Source organism: Abramis brama, assembly GCF_963993115.1.
Source record: "Abramis brama genome assembly, chromosome: 11".
NCBI lineage: Eukaryota > Metazoa > Chordata > Actinopteri > Cypriniformes > Leuciscidae > Abramis > Abramis brama.
In genome coordinates, this window is record NC_139973.1 from 31,122,528 (window position 1) to 31,136,957 (window position 14,430).

At 40.9% G+C, this 14,430-nt stretch overlaps 1 protein-coding gene and 1 long non-coding RNA gene across 2 annotated transcripts; both read right to left on the minus strand.

Moving 5' to 3' along the window:
• Nucleotides 1-5,647: 5,647 nt before the first annotated feature.
• LOC311091844 (uncharacterized protein) lies at nt 5,648-8,231 on the minus strand (the record flags this gene model as incomplete). Its single annotated transcript, XM_084127952.1, has 7 exons — nt 5,648-5,782; nt 5,877-5,977; nt 6,258-6,418; nt 7,037-7,081; nt 7,243-7,595; nt 7,982-8,030; nt 8,126-8,231. The coding sequence occupies 6 exons, from the start codon at nt 8,229-8,231 to the stop codon at nt 5,966-5,968; spliced, it is 726 nt and encodes a 241-aa protein (XP_083984078.1). The 3' UTR covers nt 5,648-5,782; nt 5,877-5,965.
• Nucleotides 8,232-8,312: 81 nt separating this feature from the next.
• LOC311091661 lies at nt 8,313-8,904 on the minus strand. Its single transcript, XR_014608145.1, has 3 exons — nt 8,632-8,904; nt 8,512-8,550; nt 8,313-8,399 (listed from the first exon to the last, which is right to left on the minus strand). It is a non-coding gene; the product is annotated as an uncharacterized lncRNA (long non-coding RNA).
• Between the last annotated feature and the right edge of the window lie 5,526 nt (nt 8,905-14,430).

The following is a 14,430-nucleotide window of genomic DNA, read 5'->3' on the forward strand; positions in this document are numbered from 1 at the left end:
AGGCTACTAAATTTCTACAGATTCCATCATCGCTAGAAATTTACAACTGTGATCATACAAACCACTGAATTTTAAAGCAGTAATAAACACTACATTTTAGCTATTGGTTGGATGTCGAGTCCTTTGATAAAGAAAGTGTTTTTGTTGCTGGAAGGCACAGTTTGCACTGTACAACCATGTTGTTTGCATTTTCTTCTTTGAAAACAAAATAGCAGCGGAATTTCCATGAATTGAAAGTGTTTTTACCCGCGGGGAGCATCGTTTCTTCTAGCAGCAGTGATTCAATCTGCATCTGAGAAGATTGTAGACAGCTGTTATTTGCGCATGCACCAGCACATGTGAGTCATTACTGGCAAAAGAACCAGGAACTACTGTATAATCAAGCAGCGCTTAATATAGTGTTATTTTGCCAAAATACTGATTCATTTGGTTTTAAATTAAACCATTGTAATCCTGAAAGTATTCCCCCTTTTTTGTAATTAAAATGTAACTATATTCTGATTACTACGTTTTTTTAAGTAACTGTTATGAATTACAGTTACTGGATTTTTGTATCCTGATTACATAACGCTGTTACATGTATTCCGTAACTCCCCAACCCAGACAATGGCACATACAATGACACATGAGCCAGGGATTCAGAGGGAAAAATATTTTGATTCTAGCCCTTTCAGTTATTAGCAGAAATGTAAGTGCTACTTTAAACAGTTGGTGGCACTAGAGGGATTAAGTTAGAGACTCCAAAATTGTTGTGGTTAATGCGGGAAATGTGGGAAAACCAACTGATACAATAGGTGCCTAAGCACCCCTTGGTGCTTGGCCTCTAAAAATCATGTCAAGTTGTATTTGCATTATTACTCTCTTAATTTTAAAATTCTTACCAATATTCAGCCAACTTTGTCAAATAATGTCAAATTGGTTACATAAACAGCACAGTTTTGACATAGTAACGACACTTGATCACAAATAACTATGGATTTGAACATTCAAATAGCTCAAAATAAAAAGTAAAATGACAGTAACAAATATATTTCCTCTGTTAAGAGACTAAATTAATAATTTCTGGATTTATTAGTGTCACTTTCCCTATATGATATCACGGATTTTTGCATATGTCCCCTCAGACTCATATTAAGCACCACCTCTTTCTGTTTCCTTCCAGGGTGAGTGTTGTGAAACGGGGTGATGATAGTCCAGGACTCTCTTTTGCCATGCCTACGGCAGTTCATGAAGCAGTCGGCTCAACTTCTCCTGCTGGCCCTGCTGGTCTGGATGCTGCTCTTCTTTGCTGCTTTTTCCTACTTCACTGACTCCCAGGTGAACCAGCTCCATAGGACGACTTCCGTCTTCAACTCTGAATCTCAACACTCAACCCATGTTCAGCGTAGTTCCCGGGCCATCATGGCGTCCCATAATGTCCCCTGGGGTATGTTTGCAGAGAAGAGGGGTACTTTCCAGCGCAAGCAAGTGTTTCAACCTCCTCGTGCTATAGAAGAGTTTAATTTCAGGAATTTTGGCAAATGGTGGGCAGAGTTTAGGAAGAATGTGATGAAGCCCCCTGAAACTGAATTCAACACCCCGTCGTTGGTCCGTGGTCTGTGGAAGGGACAGGTGTCCTCCAAATTGCTAGGCCAATGACTACAGCAAGTCAAGAATAACTATATTCTCTCTAATGAGCACAAAGTTTTCTATAAAGGCCAACGTAAGGCAGACAAGGGTAGGCAGGAGATACTGTGTCAGATAAAAGAGCAAGCTCAGCTCAGGACTCTGAATGGCTCTGAACAGCCCTTTGCTCACCTAGGTTTTCAACAGCTGGTTCCTCCTCAACTGCAGCAGGCATACAGGACATGTGCTGTGGTGACTTCAGCCGGGGCAATTCTTAACTCATTACTGGGGCGTGAAATTGGTGAGTTGGGTGGGGATAATATGCGTATATACTGTACACAACTACCAGTCAAAAGTTTGAAATTTAGATTTTAAAATATTTTTGAAGTATTTTATGCTAAGACCGCATTTGATGAAAAATACAGTAAAAACAGCAATATTGTGAAATATTATTACAATTTAAAATAACTGTTTTCTGTTCATTTTAAAATGTAATTTTTTCCTGTTATGACAATGAATTTTTTTTTAGCAGACATTACTCCAGTTGTCAGTGTCACACGATCCTTCATAAATCAATCTCGTGCTGATTTGTTGCTCAAAAAACATTTCTTATTATTATCATTGTTGAAAACTGTTTTTTGCTGCTTAACAGTTTTGTGGGAACCATGAGACACTATAATTTTAAAGTGTAGGGTAAGTGTTTTTTCAGCAAGGATACATCAAAAGTGATAGTAAAGTCATTTATAATGTTACAAAAGTTTTTTATTTTAAATAAATGCTAATCTCTTGACCTTTCTATGCATCAAGGAATCCTAGAAGAAAAATCATGGTTTACACAAAATATTAAGCAGCAAAAAAAGTTTCTAATACAGCTGTTGCCGCAATGCATTCCTATATATTTGTTCCTCTTTTAGAATGTCGTTAAACAATTCTTTGTGGATTTTTAGCTTTTGCTGATGGAGCATAGGAACAATAATCTTTGGTTGTAAATTTTATTTGCAATACAGTTATGTGTTGTCTTTGATATTCATCAATAATAAAGCATAACAAATATTTTGCGCGGCTACAGAGTGCTGCAGGGATAACATATTGTTGTCGGTCAACCCGGAAATCAGCATCACCCCCCCTGCGCAAAGTTACCTCCAGATGACGTAGTTTCAACGGTGTGCTTGTCCGTCCTATGTCGGTATCAGGAGGGTGCAGACTGTGACGCCAATCAACGTATTTTTCCGCCGTCTACCAAACTTCCTGTATCGACTTCCACAGGACTTCTGTTTAAGGGCTAAATGTAGTCCAGATATGGTCGTTGTGGACGTCTCATTTTGGTCCCCTATGGGTGCAGACTGTAACGCCAGACAACGTCTTTTTTTGTCGTCTAATGATCGTCCTGTACTAACGACCAGAGGACCTCTGTATTGGGCTAAATATACTCCAAATGTGGTCATTGAGGACTTCCAAGTTTGGTACCTTAAAGGTGCAGACTGTGACGCCAAATGACGTCTTATTTAGTCGTCCAACAAACGTCCTGTATTAACGTCCATCGGATCTCTGTGTAAGGGCTAATTGTACTCCAAATGTGGTCATTGTGGATGTCCCATTTTGATACCTTAAAGGTGCAGACTGTGACGCCAAATGACGTGTTATTTAGTCGTCAAACAAACGTCCTGTATTAACGTCAATAGAATTTCTGTATAAGGGCTAATTGTACTCCAAATGTGGTCATTGTGGATGTCCCATTTTGATACCTTAAAGGTGCAGATTGTGACGCCAGATGACGTATTTAGTCATCTAACAAACGTCCTGTATTAACGTCCAGAGGACCTCTGTGTAACGTTTAAATGAAGATAGAAGATGCAAGTGCAAGAACTCAGGTTTATTGAATGAACACGTAGAAGGAGATATAAGGCACACAGTCCAATAGTCCCTGGTAGCGCAGGATGGCAGATGGGCAACCCGAATCCCGTGGTGTGAAGAGGTAAGATGATATCCTTGATGAGACAAGCTGACGGGAACACAACACGAGTCCGTAGTGTGAAGAGAGGAGACAGGATCCTTGGAAGACGACAGGCAGAACGAACTCGACACGAACACCAAACCGGGAAATCAGGAACACCAACGAAGACCACACTGCACAGGGGAAAATCCCACAACGATCTGACAAACACAAGACGAAAGACAATGAGCTTAAATAGAGATCGCTGATCAGAATCAGCTGGCGCTGATGACAATCAGCGGCTGATCAGCGACCACGCCCACACACACACACACACAAACACAGCGTGAGAAAGAGTCAGTGAATTCATGAACCGTGACACTCTGGAGGTGCAGACAGTGCTTTTATACTGCACTGTTCATAACCTTTGTCTCATTTCAACTGTTCCATATATATATATATATATATATAGTGAGGAAAATAAGTATTTGAACACCCTGCTATTTTGCAAGTTCTCCCACTTGGAAATCATGGAGGGGTCTGAAATTGTCATCGTAGGTGCATGTCCACTGTGAGAGACATAATAAAAAAAATAAAAATCCAGAAATCACAATATATGATTTTTTAACTATTTATTTGTATGATACAGCTGCAAATAAGTATTTGAACACCTGTCTATCAGCTAGAATTCTGACCCTCAAAGACCTGTTAGTCTGCCTTTAAAATGTCCACCTCCATTATTATTTATTATCCTAAATTAGATGCACCTGTTTGAGGTCGTTAGCTGCATAAAGACACCTGTCCACCCCATACAATCAGTAAGAATCCAACTACTAACATGGCCAAGACCAAAGAGCTGTCCAAAGACACTAGATACAAAATTGTACACCTCCACAAGGCTGGAAAGGGCTACGGGGAAATTGCCAAGCAGCTTGGTGAAAAAAGGTCCACTGTTGGAGCAATCATTAGAAAATGGAAGAAGCTAAACATGACTGTCAATCTCCCTCGGACTGGGGCTCCATGCAAGATCTCACCTCGTGGGGTCTCAATGATCCTAAGAAAGGTGAGAAATCAGCCCAGAACTACACGGGAGGAGCTGGTCAATGACCTGAAAAGAGCTGGGACCACCGTTTCCAAGGTTACTGTTGGTAATACACTAAGACGTCATGGTTTGAAATCATGCATGGCACGGAAGGTTCCCCTGCTTAAACCAGCACATGTCAAGGCCCGTCTTAAGTTTGCCAATGACCATTTGGATGATCCAGAGGAGTCATGGGAGAAAGTCATGTGGTCAGATGAGACCAAAATATAACTTTTTGGTCATAATTCCACTAAACGTGTTTGGAGGAAGAAGAATGATGAGTACCATCCCAAGAACACCATTCCTACTGTGAAGCATGGGGGTGGTAGCATCATGCTTTGGGGGGGGGGTTTCTGCACATGGGACAGGGCGACTGCACTGTATTAAGGAGAGGATGACCGGGGCCATGTATTGCGAGATTTTGGGGAACAACCTCCTTCCCTCAGTTAGAGCATTGAAGATGGGTCGAGGCTGGGTCTTCCAACATGACAATGACGCGAAGCACACAGCCAGGATAACCAAGGAGTGGCTCTGTAAGAAGCATATCAAGGTTCTGGCGTGGCCTAGCCAGTCTCCAGACCTAAACCCAATAGAGAATCTTTGGAGGGAGCTCAAACTCCGTGTTTCTCAGCGACAGCCCAGAAACCTGACTGATCTAGAGAAGATCTGTGTGGAGGAGTGGGCCAAAATCCCTCCTGCAGTGTGTGCAAACCTGGTGAAAAACTACAGGAAACGTTTGACCTCTGTAATTGCAAACAAAGGCTACTGTACCAAATATTAACATTGATTTTCTCAGGTGTTCAAATACTTATTTGCAGCTGTATCATACAAATAAATAGTTAAAAAATCATACATTGTGATTTCTGGATTTTTTTTTTTTTTAGATTATGTCTCTCACAGTGGACATGCACCTACGATGACAATTTCAGACCCCTCCATGATTTCTAAGCGGGAGAACTTGCAAAATAGTAGGGTGTTCAAATACTTATTTTCCTCACTGTATATATATATATATATATATTCTCTGTGTTCAGCACATGATCAGTGACTATGTGGAGTGAACCCTCCACCTCCACTTCTTTGTGGTGCGTGTTTAAGGTGTTCTGAGGTGAAAGTTCTAATGGAGTCCTCCGTAGCAGTTTGGTCGAACTTCATAACTCCATCTGCACAAGTACAAAAACACACATAATTACTATCATACAAAGGCACTCTGCAGTCATACATCAAGTCCCTCATTCTTTTTTTATCTGGCCTTACCTTGTAGTGCTCTGTATATTTTTGTGTTTCCGAAAGGCCTCTTGCCTTTTTGCCCCCTCCCCTTCATATTAAAAGATGCCATCACGGCATTAGAGAAGAGTCTAAAGGAAAATAATTTACATTTAGAAATCAGTAGGAGAAAGTATGTTCTGTGGCCACAAACACATACACAAATAATATTCTGCATACACACAGTCATGTCAGTCAGGGAGGTTTACGCCATGGAGGTATTAATATAACTGGAGACAGTGAGAAGCCCTGTTAGAATAACTTCATAAGTCAATAAGGTTGACTGGCCCTCCCCAAAATAACCTAACAATGAGTGAGTGCATTGTATTGTATAAAGCTAGTTATCTTTTACTTCCATACTTATAAAAGTACCAAAGCATCATAGGCCTCCGCATCATGGAGACATTCCTCTTCACGGTAAAAGTCCTCCAAAGTCTCCATCCTTTCAATGTTTACTGGTGAACTGGCAGGTTGGCTTTGCTTTAAGCAAGATCTTAGGTCAGCGAGTATGTCTAGGACTTTTTTCTGGTACACTGAAATCAATAAACACAAATGAAGATCACAATCATTACAGTCATCTCCAAAGTTATGGGAACAGCAAGGCAAATTTCTTTCTTTTTGTTGTACACTGAAGACATTTGGGTTTAAGATAAAAATATGAATGTGAGACTAAAGATCAGAATGTCAGCTTTCATTTCCTGGTATTTACAGTACATCTAGATCTGTTAAACAACTTATATCACCCCTTGTATGGGAACATGTGACTGACAGGTGGTTCTCGTTGCCCACGTTTACTTTTAGGTTGATTGTTAGAACATTAAATAGAGCTGCATGACTAGTGTTTATTTTAGCCTTGAGTTTTACCTATACAGTTTGCATTTTTATGACCAACATTATGTTTCGTGATGTTAATGGGTCACTGGCATAAGACAGTTGCAAGCAAGGGTTTTGCAACTAAATGTTAAATGTTATTATTTACTGTAAGATGAGACTGTAAGATATAAGACTGTTTGTTCTTGAAAACGTGGTGGTCTGATAAAAAGGTGATATCTCCTAAGACGTTTCAAACTAATATGACCTGACATGATAGAAGCCAGTAATCACAACACTCTTGCTCAGTGACCTGACACTGTCACACTTCGATAACCTACCACTCCAAGGCAATGGGAAAGTCCATCTTCTGTTGGTCACTGCATCTGCACCACAGAAAGTCTGATTCAGCAATTACTACATCACAACATTTTCAAGATATCGGGGGCCGCCTTACAACCCCACCAAAAATGGGTTATATTCTAACAATAATGCACACGTACTACTCACTGCACTACTCATCTTGCACTTCAGAAATAGAACTCACCATGCCTTGGCCTGCCAAGGGGTGGTGGGGTTGCTGTTGATCTTATGCCGTGATGTGTGCTGTGATCATTCCTGGATCTCACAGTGTGTCTTGCTTCATCGCTGTGCCGCGACCCCCCACTTCTGGATCTCACCGTGTGTCTTGCTTCATCGCTGTGCCGCGATCCGTCGTTTCTGGATCTCACAGTGTGTCTTGCTTCATCGCTGTGCCGCGACCCCCCACTTCTGGATCTCACCGTGTGTCTTGCTTCATCGCTGTGCCGCGATCCGTTGTTTCTGGATCTCACAGTCTGTCTTGCTTCATCGCTGTGCCATGATCTGACACTTCTGCTCACGCTGGATCCACCACTGGACCTAGTATAATTTTAAATTATTTTTATCACTTGGCAATTTCATGACTGACACTGTGCCTTTTTAGTATTCTAAATAATTATCTTCACCCCCTGAATAATAAACTGGGTGAACACTGGAGCACTTTCAGTGAAAGACTAATCACTCCAAAATGTTCATCTGTGAGAAACAGTAAGTACTTCACACCATCAAATTACACTAATTTTCACTTCTCTGATACACTGCTGCAACAGAAGATTGTTCTCTTGAAAACTTTTTGCCTTTTCTTCTTACTCTTTTTTTATAATTTTATCTTAATACAACTTTTTACACACTTTAGAGATTGCTTTTTGTGACAAAACAATTTCCTTTGGGATTAATACAAAGATATTCTTATCCGGAGTCCTTACCTGGAGCGATAGTCTTCCCTGGTACAACCTCTTGCTGCATCACGAGACCCTGAAAAACGCAAGGAATGTTTTTACATTTCACTAGGCCTGATAAAATAAAAAATAAAAAAACATAGTTTAAAGTGTGATGAGATGAATACTCACTGGGTGTTAATGGGTCTCTTTGCTGAAGTGCTGTGTTTGCAGGAGAGACTGAAAAAAACTCAAAGAATATTGAAAGATGCACAATTACTGACAGACATGGCTTCATCTTCAGAGTCTGAAACACATCAGTCAGCCTGTATTTATCATGTTGTACACACAACATTAACATGCTTCAGAAATTGTCATCAGTACTCACATGCATTATGTAACATGCTGCTGTCCTGAATGGTCGGCAGCTTCTTTGGTGCAGTAGGGTAGTCAGGAAGCTGCACGCCTATAGAGAGAGTCAACATAAAGTAAAATAAGCATATCCATGGCATAATTTAAAGAATTATATTTATTTGGAAACTGGATTTATGCATAAATGCATTATAAAAATACATTACCCCTAACGCTCACATCCTCAACAGTTGAATCAGTAGATTCTGCAAAAATCATTGACCACCCTATTCATCAACAGATTTTATATTCCTAATGTCAGAATTATTTGTGAATGATAAACATACCATTTCTGACAAAACCCTCTGGCGTTCCCTTTTTAGGCCGGGTCCTTGTTGATCTAATCACCACCTCTTCTTCTTCTTCCACCTCCTCCTCCTGCTCTGTCTGACTGGTTATGTTGTAGTGATTGCATTCACTGCGCTTAGCTACAAATAGAAAAATTCAACTTACAAAAGTAACTTACGTTCAAGTTTGTCTTTAATTGCCTTTTCAGTTTTTGTGGCACTTAAACTGCTTGGCCATCTAACAGTTTTTTTGTGTGTATTAATCCAGTTGTGAGGAATTACTCCCTCTTCCTCCTCGTCTCCTTCCCGCCAAACGGCCCTTGAATACATGACCTGGAAAAGACAGCATATGCATGTTACTAAGTTAGGGAGTTAGGACGATTCAAAGGGCCTGGCACTGACTGGGGGCCCTTTGAGGGCTATTAATATTGAATATTTAAGGGCCATTTGGATTGAAGTTACTTATACTAAAGAAAGGTATGCTGCATGTAAGTGGCATCAACATATAAAGGTTAATAAAAGTGTTCAGAGCCAGACAAAAACAGACTTGAATTTAGTTTGCACGGCGTTCGTGGCTCGACTAGTCGAGACTGTTTTCCAAGATGACGCCTGCCTATAAACGTGTAATGTACTGTCTTTATAAAGTATCTTCTTATTAAACTGTCTGTACACTTACAAAGTTCTCCATGCTTCGTTTTGCATGTAGGGACCCTCATTATGCTACCGTGTTAGGGTGAGGCTATTTTGAGCCTTGTTAGTGGTATTAACTAGCGATTTACTTTTACTTGCACTGTGCCCCATATACTAGTGTTATAAGCTAATCTGTTTTTAGAGATAAAACTCTTTACATTCGATTATCATGAAAACGCATCCCAGGGAACGATCGACTCGGTAACCATGTTTTAATTACACCTAGGTTCATTTTTCACCGGAATTGTCCTTTAAATTAGGGAACAAATCAGTGGCATTATAGCCTACCACAGTTATCGACTGATTTCCAAATTCTACTCACTGATAATTGCTTACCTCATCTTCTTTTTGATCGCACATGAATATTATTCCTGGGTCTTTTGACGCTTACCTTCACTTTGCACTACATCAAAAGCAAGCGTTTACATAGGATTCCGCGCTGCGAAATGATTTGGATTTGCAAACATTCTGTTGTCGGGCAGATTTGTTTTAGTTTTCTTTATGACAAAAAGGCAGTGGCAGACCACAAAAATCGCGGCATTAGTCAGTTTAAAGTATTGCCATACAGAGAACCAAGCCATAGTGGCCTTGGAATGTGGTATTTTTAAAGGGCAATCACGGCCAGATCATTGGGCGACCAACGACGGCCAAAATGAAACCCCAGCAAATGTACTGGTCGCACATGTGCGACTAGATGTAAAATTCAGTCGCACTGTCTTGAATTTTGGTTGCAGTCTGGAGCCCTGAGAGATATTTGTGCAAAACATGTAGCGGAATGATGTTAGCTGCTACTTGTTAAGCTTCGGTGCAGTGCGAAAGTTGTTTTCAAAAGTAGGCTAACTATGGCCAATGTTAAGCTAACGCTAGCTGGTGGAGATGCACTCCCTCCCCCACAACAGGTTTAGGTAGGCTAGTTTAAGACAATAACGCTAAAACAGCTAAAATTAGTAATGCATAATTTAACATAAACTTCACTAAGTTGACCGAACCTACCTTGAAAACAAGGATTTTTCAGATTTATCTCTTGCTTGAAGTTGCTGCCGTTCACTTTTCCTGTGGTGTTTCCTGTGGAACTACCATACCGCAGGCGGGACTTCCTGTTCCATATATATATGCGGACCAATTCCGGACATCATCACGACGTGCAAACTACTTCTGCTTTAGTCCTAGGCTACTCATGAATCACGTTGAAAAACAATGTTAATATTTAACATTAAAAAATGCATTCACGAAGCTAAGCATGTCAATGATTAATGCCTCAGTCAATCAAACATTTCCCTACATTCATTGTTCATGTCAATTTCCTGCACCTGTCTTAGACGTCCACATGGCGTCACAGTCTGCACCTTCAGGGAACCAAAATCTGACTTCCAAACATGACGTAGAAAAGACCTCATTTGGAGGTAACTTTGCAAACCTAGATCATGTCAATTTCCTCCACCTGTCTTAGACGTCCACATGGCGTCACAGTCTGCACCTTCAGGGAACCAAAATCTGACTTCCAAACACGACGTAGAAAAGACCTCATTTGGAGGTAACTTTGTAAACCTAGATCATGTCAATTTCCTGCACCTGTCTTAGACGTCCACATGGCGTCACAGTCTGCACCTTCAGGGAACCAAAATCTGACTTCCAAACATGACGTAGAAAAGACCTCATTTGGAGGTAACTTTGCAAACCTAGATCATGTCAATTTCCTCCACCTGTCTTAGACGTCCACATGGCGTCACAGTCTGCACCTTCAGGGAACCAAAATCTGACTTCAAAACATGACGTAGAAAAGACCTCATTTGGAGGTAACTTTGCAAACCTAGATCATGTCAATTTCCTGCACCTGTCTTAGATGTCCACATGGCGTCACAGTCTGCACCTTCAGGGAACCAAAATCTGACTTCCAAACATGACGTAGGAAAGACCTCATTTGGAGGTAACTTTGCAAACCTAGATCATGTCAATTTCCTCCACCTGTCTTAGACGTCCACATGGCGTCACAGTCTGCACCTTCAGGGAACCAAAATCTGACTTCCAAACATGACGTAGAAAAGACCTCATTTGGAGGTAACTTTGCAAACCTAGATCATGTCAGTTTCCTGCACCTGTCTTAGACGTCCACATAACATCCAGAAAATTACCTATTCCGGCATTCAAATATTGAACATTATATTGACGTCCAGGTGGGGTCATGGTTAGATGTCCAAATAGCAGACCTAGATTGCACAATATAGACATGATCTGCCTGTCCAATAGATGTCTGATGTTTAGTGGGCCTGGTTCCCTTGACAAAAACCCAACAGGATTTTTCCATTGGCTTTTGGATTATTGCAGAAAATAAGATCTATGACCAACAAAAGTTTATGTTTCTTACACGTTCTGTTCAAGATAATCTTCTCAAATTAACACAACTTTTATGAACTTTGAGGCCTAACCAGAGGTAAAAAGTTAAAGTAAGGCTAAAAGAACATCTCAGGTTACGACTGTAACCTATGTTCCCTGAGAACAGGGAATGAGACACTGCGTCGAAATTACGCTAAGGGGAACGCCTCAGGCGTGACAGGTGTCTGAAATCACAATCAAATCACGGCAATCAGATTGACCGGCGACAGCCCATGAATCAACAGCGTGCGACCTGAAAGTATAAAAGGGCGCCTTGCAAACATGATAATCACCTTATCGTCAGGCAGGCCTTGAGGCATGGCGAAAAGACGCAGTGTCTCATTCCCTGTTCTCAGGGAACATAGGTTACAGTCGTAACCTGAGACGCAACCTTGGCTAAATTAATTATACATGAGATTAAATAATGATCTGAGATGTCATCGCTCTGCTGCAGAATTTCAACGGCATCAACATTGATTCATGTGACAATATTAGATCTAAAGTATAATTATGACAATGAGTAGGTCCTGACACGTGTTGTCTAACTCCAATAGTGTTTCCCAATGACTCATCCCAATGAGTCTTTTTTTCATTATCTACATGTATATTACAGTTTTTCTCCATTGGTTTGGACCATTTCTTGAAGCAGAAATTACATTCTCAAAACTCTAAGATCATTTGGCAAAACAGTCTTACAGTTCAGCACAACACTAGCTCACTTGCAAAAGCTCATATCTCTCCTAAAACTGTTCACTCATGCTTCAAAACTAAATTTGTTTCCCATATAAAGAGTCAGTGCCACGAAAATGGCAAAGATCCTTCTCAATTGCTTTGGCTCATTTCTTGAAACAGACCGGACGTTCTCAACACTCTTGGTGCTTTTGCCAAAATAACGTGGATGGTTCGGCACAACACCATGGTTCACCTGCAAAAGTTCATACCTCTCCCAAAACAGTTCACTCATGTGTCAAAACTAAATTTCCTTCTCATTTAAACAGTCAGTGCCCCCAAAATGCTTCGTCCCTTTGGCATTGTGTAAGCACTTCAAGTCAAAATGTTTAGATGTTTTGTCACTATGGCAGAGGACCATTGAAATATCCCTCATGTCCACCTTTCAGTCTTAGCCCAGTCCTTCACTGACAGTGGTTACTGTACTGTTTTTTGTCTAGCTAACAGAATACAATTGTGTATAAAACTGAAAAAAAGAAATAGGATTTTAGGGTAAGAGTAGCCTCCAAGGTTTGACATCACACATTGCACTCATACTGCCAAGGAAATTGTAACCATTATCATTCACACACATAAAGTAACTTCCATACATCAGAGTAAAAAGAAAATGTATACAGCATAATATACTGTAATATAAACACAAACAAAAAACAATGAAAATGATATGCAGCCTACAGTGCTGTAAATAAAGCTGGAGTTTCACAACTAACAGTTCTTCACTGGTTGCTGTCCTCGCCCTCCCTCTCCTGGCCACCATCCTCACCCTCCTGGCCATCCACACGCTGCTGTCTGTCTGGCCACAGATTCTCGTCCAAATCACAGCGTATATTCTCCCTTGCGATGCAACGAGGGAAGAAACGGCGTGCATGTCGCAACCATCCCCTACACTGATCTCCTGTAATATCCTCACACGCAGCGTCCATTGCATGGAGCAGGGACCTCTGATCTTGAGCCCGATGCTCATACACTCTCCACCTCCAAGCAGATAAATACTCCTCAATAGGATTGAGGAAAGGAGAGTAAGGTGGTAGAAACACCATGACCATCCTTGGATGAATAGTGAACCCGGCCCTGATGAGCGGGCCACGGTGGAAATTCACATTGTCCCATACAATGGCATATTGTGGTAGCCCTACGAGACCTCTCTCATTTTCAGGGATCAAATCAAAATGAAGGCGGTCCAAGAAGATGAGGAGCTTCTGTGTATTGTATGGGCCAAGACTGGGGATGTGAGTGGCCACACCATTCTCAGATATGGCAGCACACATAGTTATATTGCCCCCTCGCTGGCCTGGGACATCCACCGTGGCCCGGTGGCCAATAATATTATATATTCTCTCTTGGACTTGGATTATATACACTCTTGGAGGTGGAGAGTGTTTGAGCATAATATTCATGGTATTATGTTCTTGACTAATTTTGACAATTGAACAGACTATTGTGCATGTGATGACTTATACAATGAAATGACGCTGACACGTTTTGGAGCGAACAACCATTAGACTGAGAATCAACAATCAGTTTAGATCAACAAGATCTATTCACTTGGAATTTGTGCTAAATGTAGGCTACCTGTACTTAATCATTTGCAAAGATGTACTGAGACATTGAGACATGTACTTAGACATTTGCAATTTGATGAAATGAATGAGAAATTCAATTCTGTTGTGAACAATTGCCAAGTGGTTTGGAGGTTTGTCCATGTTGTTTTGAGAATGTCATTTCTGTTTCAAGAAATGAGCCAAACCAATGGAGAAAAACTGTAAAATCACCAACAATTAGGACTTTATCTGCAGCCAGTACTAACTCTGAAAATCAGCAAATTCTTTGATTAAAATATGTATAGTTTTTTTCACATGCTGTTGCAACAACTAGTAACGTTAGAAAAACTACAACACCACACCGGATCTAGCTAGACCGGAAAACAAAACAACAGGCATGCCGCACACACTTGTTTGAGCTTGCGATCCGGCCAAAGAGTAGTAGGCTAAAGGGGGTCGCACACCA